The sequence below is a fragment of the Panulirus ornatus genome, chromosome 35 (assembly GCF_036320965.1).
Source record: "Panulirus ornatus isolate Po-2019 chromosome 35, ASM3632096v1, whole genome shotgun sequence".
Lineage (NCBI taxonomy): Eukaryota > Metazoa > Arthropoda > Malacostraca > Decapoda > Palinuridae > Panulirus > Panulirus ornatus.
Window position 1 is genome coordinate 2,910,091 of NC_092258.1, and position 19,494 is coordinate 2,929,584.

Genomic DNA, 19,494 nt, shown 5'->3' on the forward strand with positions numbered 1-19,494 from the left:
TGTATGTCCAAAGGGTGTACATGTAGAGGAAATTGCAGAAGATAAATGTTCAGAAGAATGAAATGAGTAATTATGAAATGAAAAGGATATGGGATGCTTTAAAGGAACTGATTGCTAAGTACAAGACTGAATGTTGAGGTTTTATAGGCATGATATAAGTATGGGTATGCAGAAATGGTGTAGCTGAATCATGTACATAATGGAAGTTTAAAGGCAAGGGAGAAAGATAGAAAGAGGGAAATCTGTATGTCCAAAGGGTGTACATGTAGAGGAAATTGCAGAAGATAAATGTTCAGAAGAATGAAATGAGTAATTATGAAATGAAAAGGATATGGGATGCTTTAAAGGAACTGATTGCTAAGTACAAGACTGAATGTTGAGGTTTTATAGGCATGATATAAGTATGGGTATGCAGAAATGGTGTAGCTGAATCATGTACATAATGGAAGTTTAAAGGCAAGGGAGAAAGATAGAAAGAGGGAAATCTGTATGTCCAAAGGGTGTACATGTAGAGGAAATTGCAGAAGATAAATGTTCAGAAGAATGAAATGAGTAATTATGAAATGAAAAGGATATGGGATGCTTTAAAGGAACTGATTGCTAAGTACAAGACTGAATGTTGAGGTTTTATAGGCATGATATAAGTATGGGTATGCAGAAATGGTGTAGCTGAATCATGTACATAATGGAAGTTTAAAGGCAAGGGAGAAAGATAGAAAGAGGGAAATCTGTATGTCCAAAGGGTGTACATGTAGAGGAAATTGCAGAAGATAAATGTTCAGAAGAATGAAATGAGTAATTATGAAATGAAAAGGATATGGGATGCTTTAAAGGAACTGATTGCTAAGTACAAGACTGAATGTTGAGGTTTTATAGGCATGATATAAGTATGGGTATGCAGAAATGGTGTAGCTGAATCATGTACATAATGGAAGTTTAAAGGCAAGGGAGAAAGATAGAAAGAGGGAAATCTGTACGTCCAAAGGGTGTACATGTAGAGGAAATTGCAGAAGATAAATGTTCAGAAGAATGAAATGAGTAATTATGAAATGAAAAGGATATGGGATGCTTTAAAGGAACTGATTGCTAAGTACAAGACTGAATGTTGAGGTTTTATAGGCATGATATAAGTATGGGTATGCAGAAATGGTGTAGCTGAATCATGTACATAATGGAAGTTTAAAGGCAAGGGAGAAAGATAGAAAGAGGGAAATCTGTATGTCCAAAGGGTGTACATGTAGAGGAAATTGCAGAAGATAAATGTTCAGAAGAATGAAATGAGTAATTATGAAATGAAAAGGATATGGGATGCTTTAAAGGAACTGATTGCTAAGTACAAGACTGAATGTTGAGGTTTTATAGGCATGATATAAGTATGGGTATGCAGAAATGGTGTAGCTGAATCATGTACATAATGGAAGTTTAAAGGCAAGGGAGAAAGATAGAAAGAGGGAAATCTGTATGTCCAAAGGGTGTACATGTAGAGGAAATTGCAGAAGATAAATGTTCAGAAGAATGAAATGAGTAATTATGAAATGAAAAGGATATGGGATGCTTTAAAGGAACTGATTGCTAAGTACAAGACTGAATGTTGAGGTTTTATAGGCATGATATAAGTATGGGTATGCAGAAATGGTGTAGCTGAATCATGTACATAATGGAAGTTTAAAGGCAAGGGAGAAAGATAGAAAGAGGGAAATCTGTATGTCCAAAGGGTGTACATGTAGAGGAAATTGCAGAAGATAAATGTTCAGAAGAATGAAATGAGTAATTATGAAATGAAAAGGATATGGGATGCTTTAAAGGAACTGATTGCTAAGTACAAGACTGAATGTTGAGGTTTTATAGGCATGATATAAGTATGGGTATGCAGAAATGGTGTAGCTGAATCATGTACATAATGGAAGTTTAAAGGCAAGGGAGAAAGATAGAAAGAGGGAAATCTGTATGTCCAAAGGGTGTACATGTAGAGGAAATTGCAGAAGATAAATGTTCAGAAGAATGAAATGAGTAATTATGAAATGAAAAGGATATGGGATGCTTTAAAGGAACTGATTGCTAAGTACAAGACTGAATGTTGAGGTTTTATAGGCATGATATAAGTATGGGTATGCAGAAATGGTGTAGCTGAATCATGTACATAATGGAAGTTTAAAGGCAAGGGAGAAAGATAGAAAGAGGAAATCTGTACGTCCAAAGGGTGTACATGTAGAGGAAATTGCAGAAGATAAATGTTCAGAAGAATGAAATGAGTAATTATGAAATGAAAAGGATATGGGATGCTTTAAAGGAACTGATTGCTAAGTACAAGACTGAATGTTAAGGTTTTATAGGCATGATATAAGTATGGGTATGCAGAAATGGTGTAGCTGAATCATGTACATAATGGAAGTTTAAAGGCAAGGGAGAAAGATAGAAAGAGGGAAATCTGTACGTCCAAAGGGTGTACATGTAGAGGAAATTGCAGAAGATAAATGTTCAGAAGAATGAAATGAGTAATTATGAAATGAAAAGGATATGGGATGCTTTAAAGGAACTGATTGCTAAGTACAAGACTGAATGTTGAGGTTTTATAGGCATGATATAAGTATGGGTATGCAGAAATGGTGTAGCTGAATCATGTACATAATGGAAGTTTAAAGGCAAGGGAGAAAGATAGAAAGAGGGAAATCTGTATGTCCAAAGGGTGTACATGTAGAGGAAATTGCAGAAGCTTGTATGGATGAGGATCTTTATGAACCAACCTGCTGTATAGTTTGAAAGGTGTGCAAGATATTTTTCTTATAAACATTTTATGATTACTATTCCAGGATGTGCCCACAAAAATCACCATTGGGAAGACCCTTAGTGGAAGTTCCAGCACAACTGTGCTCCAGAAGCCTCCACCCTTGCCTCGTGGGACTATCACTGGCCCCAATGTAGTTCCTGTCAGTACACCAACATCACAGGGCAATGTCATCGTGGTGGATTTGAGTCCTGAGGGTAGCAGTGTGAGCAACAGCAATGCTCTGGCTGACATTCTGCAGGCCACAGGTATTCTGGGTGCTGGCGGACCAAGTAGTGTTGATAGTGGAAACGTCCCTGCTGGTGCTGGTGGTGGTGAAGTAGGCAACATTGAGAGGGAAACTCCAAGAGTCCCTCTTCCTTCTAGCTCTGTGCCATCTCTCTCATGGACAGAGTCCACTTCCACAAGTGTGGCAACAACCACTCGATCTTCCACCACTACACCCAGCCAGTCTATCAGTCAGTATCTTTTTCTTACATGGAAATGCTTAGAAGCATAACAGTTTATGTGCCACAGCATTTGAATATGAGAAAGATTCTGAGAATTATGATCTGACTTCATGCACTTCATTAGCTCATGTATTCATTTAGTGCACAAAAAAGTACACCTTCTCCGAGGATATTTTTGTTACAGTTAAACTGTATAAGCTGTTTCTAATCTGGACTAGAAAAGGTGCTTGCTACTAATGAATTACACTAATGATCTCATATTGCTATTGGGTTCAACTGCTGTGCTCCAGAGTTCACTATATTAATCTTATATTGGGCAATTAAATGCCCTTTTTCTGAGCCTGACAGTAATTCAAGGATCCAATAGTAGCCTCGATCACATCTAATAAATGGTTGTTGGTTGTAGTTAGCCATTAATATTCAGTGCAAACAAAACATTTTCCTCTTGCCAATCTGCTGATGTGTGGCATCGACTTGCTTCCACTCTCTGCTTGGAAGCAATAAGAAAGGATTAGCTTAAACAAAGCCAAATAATTACATCACACTTACTCATGCAAACTGAATAGTTTTTACTAGCCTTCATCCTTCATAGAATTGATATTCATTTAATCAGTTATTGCATACATACACATTGCTAGTTTTGCGTGTAATTTTACAAAATATTTTCTTTTATGTCATAGCAATAATCCCTGGGATAGGGGAGAATGAATACTACCCTTTTATTTGTCATAGAAGGTAACTAGAATTAGCAGGAGTGGAGTGCTAGAAGCCCTCTTCCTTGTAGGATCAGGTAATGTGTTTGGAGGAGGAATCTTTTTGTTATATTCCAAGGGATTATTGTAGACATGATTACCTCATTTCTTCCATACTGTGATATTTAGTTTAGGCACATTATCATTGACTTCTTCATATTGTTGCCATGCCATGTATCTTTCTCTTCTTTGTAGGCTGTAAAGATCAACATCTTTCAACCTCTTGTGCTAGTTTATAAGTTGCTTTTCCTCAATTTTGCTTGTGAAGTGTTTTTGAATTTTGTTTAACTAGTTGATTCCAACTTCCTTTGATGGTGATCATATTGCTTTTCAAGTATTCTTTTTTGTGTACATTTCCATCATTGGTTTTCTGTTTTGTTGTGAAAGATTTCATTATTCCTCCATTCATTATGGGACTTGCTTATGTGATTTTAGCAATGTGTGATCCAAACTCCAGCTTATCATTAATGATTACCCCTAAGTTTTTTGTTTTTTATTTTGTCTTCACTTTTCTTTCCTGTTCGCCTCTTGTAAGTTGTAACAATTCTTTCATGTCTTTCACTGAAGGTTTTTTTTTTTTTTTCTTTTTTTGTTGCTGTCTCCCGCGTTTGCGAGGTAGCGCAAGGAAACAGACGAAAGAATTGGCCCAACCCACCCCCATACACATGTATATACATACACGTCCACACACGCAAATATACATACCTACACAGCTTTCCATGGTTTACCCCAGACGCTTCACATGCCCTGATTCAATCCACTGACAGCACGTCAACCCCGGTATACCACATCGATCCAATTCACTCTATTCCTTGCCCTCCTTTCACCCTCCTGCATGTTCAGGCCCCGATCACACAAAATCTTTTTCACTCCATCTTTCCACCTCCAATTTGGTCTCCCACTTCTTGTTCCCTCCACCTCCGACACATATATCCTCTTGGTCAATCTTTCCTCACTCATTCTCTCCATGTGCCTAAACCATTTCAAAACACCCTCTTCTGCTCTCTCAACCACGCTCTTTTTACTTCCACACATCTCTCTTACCCTTACATTACTTACTCGATCAAACCACCTCACACCACACATTGTCCTCAAACATCTCATTTCCAGCACATCCACCCTCGTGTGCACAACTCTATCCATAGCCCACGCCTCGCAACCATACAAAATTGTTGGAACCACCATTCCTTCAAACATACCCATTTTTGCTTTCCGAGATAATGTTCTCGACTTCCACACATTCTTCAAGGCTCCCAGGATTTTCGCCCCCTCCCCCACCCTATGATCCACTTCCGCTTCCATGGTTCCATCCGCTGCCAGATCCACTCCCAGATATCTAAAACACTTTACTTCCTCCAGTTTTTCTCCATTCAAACTTACCTCCCAATTGACTTGACCCTCAACCCTACTGTACCTAATAACCTTGCTCTTATTCACATTTACTCTTAACTTTCTTCTTTCACACACTTTACCAAACTCAGTCACCAGCTTCTGCAGTTTCTCACATGAATGAGCCACCAGCGCTGTATCATCAGCGAACAACTGACTCACTTCCCAGGCTCTCTCATCCACAACAGTATATGTTCAAATTTCTCTTCATTGTATTCCATTATGTTCTCCAATGCCCTTTTATGTATTATGTTTAAGTCTTTTTGTATTTTCTGTCTCTTCTAAGCTTATCATCTCAGTCTTGTGTGGTTTGCAAAGCACCATACTATGCTGTCTTTTATTTCTTTCTCCATGTGATATGGAAAGAGAGAGCAAAGGAGGCTGTGGGCTACTGGGGATAAGGTTGTACTTTGGGCTGAATAAAATGGAACTATGTGGTGTTTTAGATTGACATGCTACCATTAGGCTGAACCAAGACATTTGAAGTGGTCAAAATAAAACTGTAGAGGGGCCTGGTTGTGGATGTTAATTTCTGGTTTCCATACTTTATATGTGAAAGCCAATGTTTATTTCTCTCTGATGGCTGCTTAGTTGCATTTGTGTGAAAACATAAAGATTACTGATATCAGGCTAGACACATTGACACATCCATCTCTCAGGGATTGGAAGTATATCCAGGTTTTGTAGATGAATTGTTCAGAGGTGTTGTGGAGAAGTTTTATTTTTGCAAATTGAATCTTCTGTATTAATTGATTTTTGGTTGGGAATTACTTGCATGTTGTCTACACCATTTGGTGACACCCAAATAAGTATTGTAATGATTCACTACCCACACTTTCCTTAATACTAATATGGGCTTTAAATCAGAAGCACATGGCACATCTGATTTCCAGTTTGGGCACAGGAAAAGCCAGCTGTGGCAGTAGTAAATAATTTCATTTGGAAACTGTCTGTTGTAATTGGTTATTTAGTAATATGACAAGCAGTAGTACCCCTTGCTTTGTGCTGGACATGTTTTGTCCCAGCACATGAAGAACCTGAGTATTGTATGATTCCTTTTGCTTCTTGTATTTGTTATCTCTGTTTGCAGAAAGAGTAGTAAGATTTTCGAAGATGAAAATTTGAATGATTCATGGTGAGGAAGGAAATAGAAATGCTTTCAACTAGGTGTCGTTTGCACCAATGGTATTCCATCTGTTGTAAAAGAGTTACAGTTCATTTTCTTTTCTGCAATAGAGAAATTATGTGGTAACACATGACTGAAGGTCAGAAATATCTTAGAATATTTATTTTTGAAAATATAGGTATTGGCTGCTGTCTGCTATAGGTATATATTATCATTTTGTATTAATTGAATCTTTTATGTAATGGAGCAAGATCAAACTTTTTAATTGATAAACTGTTTTCTTAGTCAAAACACAGATAACTCTGTCAAGAATTATGTACAGTCAAGCACCACTTGATCATGCAGGTATGTTCCACTACCTAACATGATCAAGTAAAATTCAATTAAATTTTTTGTCCTTTGTGATGATAATAATAGGCTACATAGCATGAACGACACTTACTTTAGCAATTTCATTCTGTAAAGGCCTACAGACCTCTTCAATCACTTGTAGCTACTCATTAGGACCCTAAATATCTGGAAACTTACTAACATAGTACCCAACATATAACCAACCCCTCTTCCTCCTTCCAACCCTTATCACTGCTTTCATCAGTATCCAAACTCTGTTAGAAAATGTAACTCAACAAACTCAACCCACACTCACCCACATAGACCTAATGATCTTACTGCCACACTACACACAAACCATACGTGGTGCATCCTGAATGTCTTCAGCCAGCGACAGTTGTCCTCTTCTACAGTACTAGTGGTACTAGACATCAGTAAAATAGTTGACATTGTCCCCTGACACATCCACTGAAATAACAAGAAATAGTTTGCCAACTTCATAGCTAGCAGCCAGTTCTCAAAGTCTTCACCTCCAAAATCCTCAGGCTCTCTGGTATACTAGAGTTCTCCAAACATTAGGGGTTTATTTCAGACCTCTCCCTCCATGAAGTCCATTCATCCCTTGCAAACTTTGTGAAAGTCCTCTCATATGCTGATGACATCTTAATACAATAATTACTGAACACCCACCTCTCACAATCTACTTCATTCATATCACAGCAACCAGACACTACACAAGCAACATAAACATGCATTAATGCAACATGCAGTTAGAAAAATGACTTACCCACTGGCTTGTTACTTTCTTTTCTTGTGTCTTGTATAGGATATTTCGTTGCAGGTGAATCAGCATCATCTACTAACAGTAGCAGCAGCAGCAGCAACACAATCAATGTTTCTACAACTGCCAGCACAACTACTACTGCTACCAATACCTCTACCAACACTCTAGCTAATATAACTGCCAGCACCACTACATCTTCTACCACTATAACCACTCCTACAGCAAGTAGTAGTAACAGTGGTGGTAGTGGTAGTGAGGGAAGTGCCAGTACAGGAGGCAGTGGAGGCAGCAGTAGTGGTTGTGCTGGAGATGGTGACGGAGAATGGCTAAACCTTGGACTTGAAGGGGAAGATTCTCCTGGCCACAGCTTGCCTGAAGGACAAATGCAAATGCTAGGTAATTGTGGAAACACATTTACATTCTGTTTTTTGATAAATTTGAGAATTATAGTTCTCATCATATGAAGCTAGTCCATGAGCAATACATTTGGAGACTTTGAACAATACTATGTACTACTTAACTACAGTAAGAAGGATAAAAACATGATTACTTGACTTCATACACATCCATGGCAAATGTCTGTATTGGTGCTGACTGGGCCCTCAGATAAACTCCTGTAGGAAACTCGGTTCACCATCTGAAAGGACAAAGCACAGAAAGTTCTTTTTGAAGTTCAGTAGGCTGCAGAAAATTTAGTTCTTGTTTGAAGGTCTACCTTGTTTTCATAAAGTTGCAGGGCAGAACTGTCAGTGCTTTGGTCTCATTTAATCATTTTGGTATGGATGTTTGCTGATGCAGTCTTCTTAGCCTATGGATTGACTTAGTTAGGAGTCAGTTGTCTCGTCCATATTTATGCGAATATATATATATATATATATATATATATATATATATAATTACAGAGGTATAAGTTTGTTGAGTATTCCTGGTAAATTATATGGGAGGGTATTGATTGAGAGGGTGAAGGCATGTACAAAGCATCAGATTGGGGAAGAGCAGTGTGGTTTCAGAAGTGGTAGAGGATGTGTGGATCAGGTGTTTGCTTTGAAGAATGTATGTGAGAAATACTTAGAAAAGCAAATGGATTTGTATGTAGCATTTATGGATCTGGAGAAGGCAAATGATAAAGTTGATAGAGATGCTCTGTGGAAGGTATTAAGAATATATGGTGTGGGAGGAAAGTTGTTAGAAGCAGTGAAAAGTTTTTATCGAGGATGTAAGGCATGTGTACGTGTTGGAAGAGAGGAAAGTGATTGGTTCTCAGTGAATGTAGGTTTGCAGCAGGGGTGTGTGATGTCTCCATGGTTGTTTTTATTTGTTTATGGATGGGGTTGTTAGGGAGGTAAATGCAAGAGTTTTGGAAAGAGGGGCAAGTATGAAGTCTGTTGGGGATGAGAGAGCTTGGGAAGTGAGTCAGTTGTTGTTCGCTGATGATACAGCGCTGGTGGCTGATTCATGTGAGAAACTGCAGAAGCTGGTGACTGAGTTTGGTAAAGTGTGTGGAAGAAGAAAGTTAAGAGTAAATGTGAATAAGAGCAAGGTTATTAGGTACAGTAGGGTTGAGGGTCAAGTCAATTGGGAGGTGAGTTTGAATGGAGAAAAACTGGAGGAAGTGAAGTGTTTTAGATATCTGGGAGTGGATCTGGCAGCAGATGGAACCATGGAAGCAGAAGTGGATCATAGGGTGGGGGAGGGGGCGAAAATTCTGGGGGCCTTGAAGAATGTGTGGAAGTCGAGAACATTATCTCGGAAAGCAAAAATGGGTATGTTTGAAGGAATAGTGGTTCCAACAATGTTGTATGGTTGCGAGGCGTGGGCTATGGATAGAGTTGTGCGCAGGAGGATGGATGTGCTGGAAATGAGATGTTTGAGGACAATGTGTGGTGTGAGGTGGTTTGATCGAGTGAGTAACGTAAGGGTAAGAGAGATGTGTGGAAATAAAAAGAGCGTGGTTGAGAGAGCAGAAGAGGGTGTTTTGAAGTGGTTTGGGCACATGGAGAGAATGAGTGAGGAAAGATTGACCAAGAGAATATATGTGTCGGAGGTGGAGGGAACGAGGAGAAGAGGAAGACCAAATTGGAGGTGGAAAGATGGAGTGAAAAAGATTTTGTGTGATCGGGGCCTGAACATGCAGGAGGGTGAAAGGAGGGCAAGGAATAGAGTGAATTGGAGCGATGTGGTATACCGGGGTTGACGTGCTGTCAGTGGATTGAATCAAGGCATGTGAAGCATCTGGGGTAAACCATGGAAAGCTGTGTAGGTATGTATATTTGCGTGTGTGGACGTATGTATATACATGTGTATGGGGGGGGTTGGGCCATTTCTTTCGTCTGTTTCCTTGCGCTACCTCGCAAACGCGGGAGACAGCGACAAAGTATAATAAATAAAATATATAATATATATATATCCTCTTGGTCAATCTTTCCTCACTCATTCTCTCCATATGACCAAACCATTTCAAAACACCCTCTTCTGCTCTCTCAACCACACTCTTTTTATAACCACTCATCTCTCTTACCCTATTATTACTTACTCGATCAAACCACATCACACCACATATTGTCCTCAAACATCTCATTTCCAGCACATTCACCCTCCTGCGCACAACTCTATCCATAGCCCACGCCTCGCAACCATACAACATTGCTGGAACCACTGTTCCTTCAAACATACCCATTTTTGCTTTCCGAGATAATGTTTTCGACTTCCACACATTCTTCAAGGCTCCCAGAATTTTCGCCCCCTCCCCCACCCTATGATTCACTTCCGCTTCCATGGTTCCATCCGCTGCCAAATCCACTCCCAGATATCTAAAACACTTCACTTCCTCCAGTTTTTCTCCATTCAAACTTACCTCCCAATTGACTTGACCCTCAACCCTACTGTACCTAATAACCTTACTCTTATTCACATTTACTCTCAACTTTCTTCTTTCACACACTCTACCAAACTCAGTCATCAGCTTCTGCAGTTTCTCACATGAATCAGCCACCAGCGCTGTCTCCTGCATTAGCAAGGTAGCGCAAGGAAACAGACGAAAGAATGGCCCAACCCACCCACATACAGATTGTATATACATACACATCCACACACGCACATATCCATACCTATACATTTCAATGTACATATATATACATACACAGACATATACATATATACACGTACATAATTCATACTTGCTGCCATTGCTCATTCCCGTCACCACCCCACCACACATGAAATTACATCCCCCTCCCCCCTGCATGCACGCGAAGTAGCGCTAGGAAAAGACAACAAAGGCCACATTTGTTCACACTCAGTCTCCAGCTGTCATGTATAATGCTTCAAAACCACAGCTCCCTTTTCACATCCAGGCCCCATAAAACTTTCCATGGTTTTCCCCAGACGCTTCATATGCCTTGGTTCAATCCATTGACAGCACGTCGATCCTGGTATACCACATCGTTCCAATTCACTCTATTCCTTGCACGCCTTCCACCCTCTTGCATGTTCAGGCCCCGATCGCTCAAAATTTTTTCACTCCATCCTTCCACCTCCAATTTGCTCTCCCACTTCTCCTCGTTCCCTCCACCTCTGACACATATATCCTCTTTATCAATCTTTCCTCACCCATTCTCTCCATGTGACCAAACCATTTCAATACACCCTCTTCTGCTCTCTCAACCACACTCTTTTTCTTACCACACATCTCTCTTACCCTTTCATTACTTACGCGATCAAACCACCTCACGCCACATATTTTCCACAAACATCTCATTTCCAACACATCCACCCTCCTCCACACAACCTTATCTATAGCCCATGCCTCGCAACCATATAACATTATTGGAACCACTATTCCTTCAAACATACCCATTTTTGCTTTCCGAGATAATGTTTTCACCTTCCACACATTTTTCCATGATCCCAGAACTTTCACCCCCTCCCCCACCCTGTGACTCACTTCCGCTTCCATGGTTCCGTCTGCTGCTAAATCCATTCCCAGATATCTAAAAATTCCACTTCTTCCAGTTTTTCTCCATTGAAACTTACCTCCCAATTAACTTGTCCCTCAAACCTACTGAACCTAATAACTTTGCTCTTACTCACATTTACTCTCAACTTTTTTCTTTCACACACACTTTACCAAATTTAGTCACCAACTTCTGCAGTTGTATATATATATATATATATATATATATATATATATATATATATAGTCGCCTTCTACGATACGCAGGGAATACGTGGGAAGTATTCTTTCTCCCCTATCCCCAGGGATGATATAATAATAATAATAATAATATATATATATATATATATATATATATATATATATATGTATATTATTTATTTTTGTTCATCACATTTTGCTTTCACGTCATTTGAAACTGATAAAAAATTTTCAGAGGAAGCGGTAGAGATCTTAGGTCGTGGTGACAAGGAATCTGCTAGAAACCTCCTTCGCCAAGCTGGAATAGAATTACTGGATTCTCCAGGTGACCTCAGCGAACAGGGAGGGGTAAGGAAGTATTCAAGGGGTTTCATATTCCCACACTAATCAACTCCTTTTCTTCATGTATCATACAGACATCCTAAAAAATCATAATCATGTTCCCTTTTTCAATATATCTTGCTCATGGCCCACATTTCAAACCAAATGCCAAGGCCATTTCATGCTGAATAGTAACTTTTGAATTGTAAGTACACTACATTTCTCAGCAATGTTGCATACACACATTGCTTGCACCTGTCCCACATACACTGCCAATGTAAACTTTTGATTATGATGGCTTGTAACTTGCACTTGTGCACATAAAGAAATATATTGCTGAAACGTTAGAATTCTTGAGATATTTTCACCACGCTCTGAAATTTGCCGTCTCATGAATGTGAGCAACAAATCTCTAGGTAGGCTTTGGCATTCTAGACACGTCATGGCATGTTTCATTGCCTTGGTGCCTGTTCTGTTTCATAAGTCCTGTTTCATATTTGTTTCCTTGCCTAACCTAATTGAAGATAGGAGGAGGTGGCAGTTTGCAGGGTTAATAATAAGAAAACAAGGTCATTATAGTTATGTAGAATTCTCATTAATAAATTGAGGGATGATTGAATTAATTATGATAGACTAAAATTACTCCAATTACAGGATGCAACTTCTATGGCAAGTCTGATGGCAGGGTTGGCGAGCCAGCTTCCTGGTGGACATTTGGATGAAGGACCTCTTGCTCCTGTGAGAGAGCTAGATCCTGCCACTGGTCTTTTTTACAACCCCTCCAGCAGTAAGTTCTTCATAAAGGAATTGTTGACACATTTTTTCCTCAAAACAGTTGCAAGACGGTAATGTGACTGACAGTATCATGATCAAAAGTTAGAGGAACTGGAGTGAATTTCGGAGAAGAAAATATAGAAAGCCTTTGGAAGTGAATGATTAGGAGCCATGCTAAAAAGAAAAGTGGATTAGGTAGCACTTGGGTGCTTTCATGCAATATATATGAGAGCACAGAAAAGATATGGACTTCACATTGAATGAATGCCAATATTATACTTTTTAAGTCAAACATGTAAAGATTTAATGTCATTATTAGAATTATTTATGCTATTTAACTCAGCGACGTTATGTGCAATGCTACCCAGAAGTCATCCCCTTTTCCAGTGAATTTTGTTCTAAACATCATTGTGATGAATATTCACATAATTATTGCATGGGACATAAACAGAACTTTAAGATAACATTGCTTTTATACACAACTGCATCTCCCACTAGCAAGGTAGCACCAGGAACCAGTGATATTTCATTTCTACTGTTATACTCCCACCTGTATCTTTCAATCTTTTTGTGCTTTGTTATCTTCAATTTTTCTTTGAATTCACTCGTAAGGCCAACCTTTTTTCTCTCATCATCCCTGTTTTCATTGAAAGTTCCTGATAGCAACTTCCCTGAATTCTTAATCAAATATATATAAAGTATTTTATAGTAAGCATTTCAAGCATGTGTTGGGCTTTGACACCTTACTGTAAATGTTAGAAAGGGCAGTATTACTTGGTTGTGGTATTGTTAGGCCAGGTTCACAGGGTAGAAATAAGGTTCCACAGTGGAGGTAGACTAAAGTTTATTAATATGAATGTGTATTATACTATCTTGAAATTAATTAATTATTCTCTTTAATTTTTACAGCTGAGAGTTCATCTGACAGTAACAGTAACTCAGGTGAGGACAGTTTTTCTTCAACCTGTTTTCTGTACCATAAACTTTAATTTTTCTTATATCAATGTAGAGAAAATTGGAAAAGATTGATTTGTTAAAGTATTGTAAACATATTTCTCCATTACACTTGATGACTTAAATTAAGAGGAGAAAGATGTATAATAATATGTACATAGCAACATAGAATTGAATATTTCATACACAGATTTCTTACCACAGAAGACAGTGTATTCAGTTGTGCAAGAATTCCGTAAAGTATACCTTAAAAATATAAAATAAAAATACTTAACAGTATCGTGCATAATAGAAAAAGATATTTTGATATTTCTCCAAGTGAAATAACCAGCATGAAATAAACACAGAATCCTTTAATGAAAGGCTAGATAATTTAAGAACAGCTCTTTTTTTTTTTAGGTAAAGCAGTTAATGAAACCTATACAGTGTGCATAGCAGCAGAGAATATAGGTATTGTTAAACAAGCAATATCTATGGTGAGCAATACACTATAACAGTGCCAGGATCTTTTTGTTGGTTATTTCTCAATTTTTTTTCAATATATACATAATGTATTTCAAGATGTATTTAATTCTTATTAACAATGTCACTACCATCCCATTTCAGCATCAGATGATCTAGAGGTCCCAGAAGAAAGAGAATCTCCTGAGTAATGGACAATGTGCCAACGTGATAGCTTGACTCAGTAATTTATAGATTATATTTAAAGTGGCCTACATTATAGATTATTTTTAAGATGGCCTTCCTTTGTAGATAATTTAACCTGCGAAGCAGAAATTTATATTTTAGTGATTTTTTTACATGGTTAATGTACATATTACATAAAAATGTTCAGATTATTCTTCTCTCCCTTCACGGTTGATCTCTTATCTTTGCATGTTGGTATTTCATACTGAAAATATATGGTTTATAAAACCCCCAGATTTGTTGGTCATGTATTTCTAACTGTTATATATATATATATATATATATATATATATATGGGAGCAGGAGGCCAGAAATCCTCCCCTCTCGTTTTTTAATATTCCAAAAGAGGAACAGAGAAGGGGGCCAAGTGATGATATTCCTTCAAGGGCTCTGTCCTCTGTTCCTAATGCTACCTTGCTAATGCGGGATATGGCGAATAGTATGAAAGAAAAATATATATATATATTTCCTTGTGCTACCTCGCTTATGCAGGAGATGGCGATTAAGTAGCATTAAGAACAGAGGACTGAGCCTTAAAGAGAATATTCTCACTTGGCCCCCTTCTCTGTTCCTTTTTTTTTTTGGAAAAGTAAAAAAGGTGAGAGGGGAGGATTTCCAGCCCCCCAACTCCCTCCCCTTTTAGTTACCTAGTATGACACATGGAATATGTGGGAAGTATTCTTTCTTCCCTATCTCCAGATGCTTCACATGCCCTGGCTCAGTCCATTGACAGCACCTTGTTCTAATTCACTCTATTCCTTGCATACCTTTCACCCCCCCTGTATGTTCAGGCCCCAATCACTCTAAATCTTTTTTATTCCATCCTTCCACCTCCAGTTTGGTCTCCCGCTTCTCCTTGTTCCCTCTCCCTCTGACACATATATCCTCTTTGTCAATCTTTCCTCACCCATTCTCTCCATGTATCCAAACCATTTCAATACACCCTCTTCTGTTCTCTCAACCACACTCTTTATTACCACACATCTCTCTTACCCTTTCATTACTTGCTCGATCAAACCACTTCACATCACATATTTTCCTCAAACATTTCATTTCCAACACATCCACCCTCCTCCGCACAACCCTATCTATAGCCCATACCTCGCAACCATATAACATTGTTGGAACCACAATTCCTTCAAATGTACCCATTTTTGTTCTCCGAGATAATGTTCTCACCTTCCACACATTCTTCAGTTTCCAGAACCTTCACCCCCTCTCCCACCCTGTAACTCGCTTCAACTTCTATGGATCCATCCACTGCTAAATCCACTCCCAGATATCTAAAACACTTCACTTCCTCCAGTTTTTCTCTACTCAAACTTATCTCCCAATTAACTTGCCCCTCAACCTTCCTGAACCTAATAACCTTGCTCTTATTCACATTTACTCTCAACTTTCTCCTTTCACATACTTTACCAAACTCAGTCACCAGCCTTTGCAGTTTCTCACCTGAATCAGCCACCAGTGCTGTATCATCAGCAAACAACAACTGACTCACTTCCCAAGCCCTTTCATCCATAACAGACTGCATACTTGCCCCTCTCTCCAAAACTCTTGCATTCATTTCCCTAGCCACTCTATTCATAAACAAATTAAACAGGCATGGAGACATCACATACCCCTGCCGCAAACCAACATTCACTGGTAACCAATCACTTTCCTTTCTTCCTACCCATACACATGCCTTACATCCTTGGTAAAACCTTTTCATTGCTTGTAGCAACTTGCCTCCCACACCATATACTCTTAAAACCTTCCACAAAGCATCTCTATCTACCCTATCATATGCCATCTCCAGATCCATAAATGCTACATACAAATCCATCTATTTTTCAAAGTATTTCTCACATTCATTCTTCAAAGCAAACACCTGATCCACACATCCTTTACCACTTCTAAAACCACACTGCTCTTCCTCAATCTGATGCTTTTACCCTCTCAATCAATATTTATTTTTTTATTTTTTATTTTGCTTTGTCGCTGTCTCCCGCGTTTGTGAGGTAGCGCAAGGAAACAGACGAAAGAAATGGCCCAACCCACCCCCATACACATGTATATACATACACATCCACACATGCAAATATACATACCTATACATCTCATTGTACACATATATATACACATACATATATACCCATGCACACAATTCACACTGTCTGCCTTTATTCATTCCCATCGCCACCTCGCCACACATGGAATACCATCCCCCTCCCCCCTCATGTGTGCGAGGTAGCGCTAGGAAAAGACAACAAAGGCCCCAATCGTTCACACTCAGTCTCTAGCTGTCATGCAGTAATGCCTGAAACCACAGCTCCCTTTCCACTTCCAGGCCCCACACAACTTTCCATGGTTTACCCCAGATGCTTCACATGCCCTGATTCAATCCACTGACAGCACGTCAACCCCGGTATACCACATCGATCCAATTCACTCTATTCCTTGCCCGCCTTTCACCCTCCTGCATGTTTAGGCCCTGATCACTCAAAATCTTTTTCACTCCATCTTTCCACCTCCAATTTGGTCTCCCACTTCTCCTCGTTCCCTCCACCTCCGACACATACATCCTCTTGGTCAATCTTTCCTCACTCATTCTCTCCATGTGCCCAAACCATTTAAAAACACCCTCTTCTGCTTTCTCAACCACGCTCTTTTTATTTCCACACATCTCTCTTACCCTTACATTACTTACTCGATCAAACCACCTCACACCACACATTGTCCTCAAACATCTCATTTCCAGCACAGCCACCCTCCTGCGCACAACTCTATCCATAGCCCACGCCTCGCAACCATACAACATTGTTGGAACCACTATTCCTTCAAACATACCCATTTTTGCTTTCCGAGATAATGTTCTCGACTTCCACACATTCTTCAAGGCTCCCAGGATTTTCGCCCCCTCCCCCACCCTATGATTCACTTCCGCTTCCATGGTTCCATCTGCTGCCAGATCCACTCCCAGATATCTAAAACACTTTACTTCCTCCAGGTTTTCTCCATTCAAACTTACCTCCCAATTGACTTGACCCTCAACCCTACTGTACCTAATAACCTTGCTCTTATTCACATTTACTCTTAACTTTCCATTTACTCTTAACTTTCTTCTTTCACACACTTTACCAAACTCAGTCACCAGCTTCTGCAGTTTCTCACATGAATCAGCCACCAGCGCTGTATCATCAGCGAACAACAACTGACTCACTTCCCAAGCTCTCTCATCCCCAACAGACTTCATACTTGCCCCTCTTTCCAAAACTCTTGCATTCACCTCCCTAACAACCCCATCCATAAACAAATTAAACAACCATGGAGACATCACACACCCCTGCCACAAACCTACATTCACTGAGAACCAATCACTTTCCTCTCTTCCTACACGTACACATGCCTAACATCCTCGATAAAAACTTTTCACTGCTTCTAACAACTTGCCTCCCACACCATATATTCTTAATACCTTCCACAGAGCATCTCTATCAACTCTATCATATGCCTTCTCCACATCCATAAATGCTACATACAAATCCATTTGCTTTTCTAAGTATTTCTCACATACATTCTTCAAAGCAAACACCTGATCCACACGTCCTCTACCACTTCTGAAACCACACTGCTCTTCCCCAATCTGATGCTCCGTACATGCCTTCACCCTCTCAATCAGTACCCTCCCATATAATTTACCAGGAATACTCAACAAACTTATACCTCTGTAATTTGAGCACTCACTCTTATCCCCTTTACCTTTGTACAATGGCACTATGCACGCATTCCGCCAATCCTCAGGCACCTCACCATGAGTCATGCATACATTAAATAACCTTACCAACCAGTCAATAATACAGTCACCCCCTTTTTTAATAAATTCCACTGCAGTACCATCCAAACCTGCTGCCTTACCGGCTTTCATCTTCCGCAAAGCTTTTACTACCTCTTCTCTGTTTACCAAATCATTTTCCCTAACCCTCTCACTTTGCACACCACCTCGACCAAAACACCCTATATCTGCCACTCTATCATCAAACACATTCAACAAACCTTCAAAATACTCACTCCATCTTCTCACATCACCACTACTTGTTTTCACCTCCCCATTTGCGCCCTTCACTGAAGTTCCCATTTGCTCCCTTGTCTTACGCACTTTATTTACCTCCTTCCAGAACATCTTTATATATATATATATATATATATATATATATATATATATATATATATATATATATATATACAGGTTGAGCATCTGAAATGCTCCAAAATCCAAAACTTGTTGAGCAGTGACATGATGTTGTAAGTGGAAAATTCCAAACCTAAACACATTATTTTAACATAGTATTTATGGTATTTCATACTTTTTTTTACTGTTAAGCACTTATGTGTGAATAGGCGTAAGAAAATGATTGCTTAACAGTAGCATGTAGATTTAGACTCAGGAATGAAGGTGATGCCAGACAACCACAGATTGTCCACATGGGTGGCTGAGGTTGTGCCACGTTAGCTTGCCGATTCACTGTTACACAAACCTTGTTTTATTCGTAAGATTATTAAAAATATTGTATAAGTTACCTGCAGGCTATGTTTATATGAAACAAATGGATTTTGTATTTTGGGTACCATCCCCAAAATATCTCATGTATATCCAAATATTCCAAAATTCGAAAATATTCAAAATCCGAAACACTTCTGGTCCCAGGCATTTCTGATAAGAGATAATCAACCTGTATATATATATATATATATATATATATATATATATATATATATGTATATATATTCACGTGTCTGTGTATCCATATTCCATATATGTAATATGTAAAACAATATGTAATATAATGATGATCACACTAGTTCGTGATGAAAGTTATGAGGGTGAAATCACACTTCAGAAAGAGTTCATACAATTTTAACATGTAATTTTTCTATACATGTGGCACCTGATGAGGTGGATTGTCTCCACAAAAACGTGTGCCACATGTATAAAAAAAAAATTACA

At 39.0% G+C, this 19,494-nt stretch overlaps 1 protein-coding gene across 1 annotated transcript in view; it reads left to right on the forward strand.

The window, feature by feature from the left end:
• Positions 1-19,414, forward strand: part of LOC139760082 (uncharacterized) — a 53,955-nt gene extending 34,541 nt beyond the window's left edge. Inside the window, exons 16-20 of the mRNA XM_071682890.1 lie at positions 7,673-8,011; positions 12,004-12,116; positions 12,744-12,876; positions 13,773-13,805; positions 14,424-19,414. Of these exons, the coding sequence (XP_071538991.1) occupies positions 7,673-8,011; positions 12,004-12,116; positions 12,744-12,876; positions 13,773-13,805; positions 14,424-14,470 (665 nt within the window). The 3' untranslated portion in view covers positions 14,471-19,414. The remainder of the gene's footprint in view (positions 1-7,672; positions 8,012-12,003; positions 12,117-12,743; positions 12,877-13,772; positions 13,806-14,423) is intronic.
• Positions 19,415-19,494: the final 80 nt, after the last annotated feature.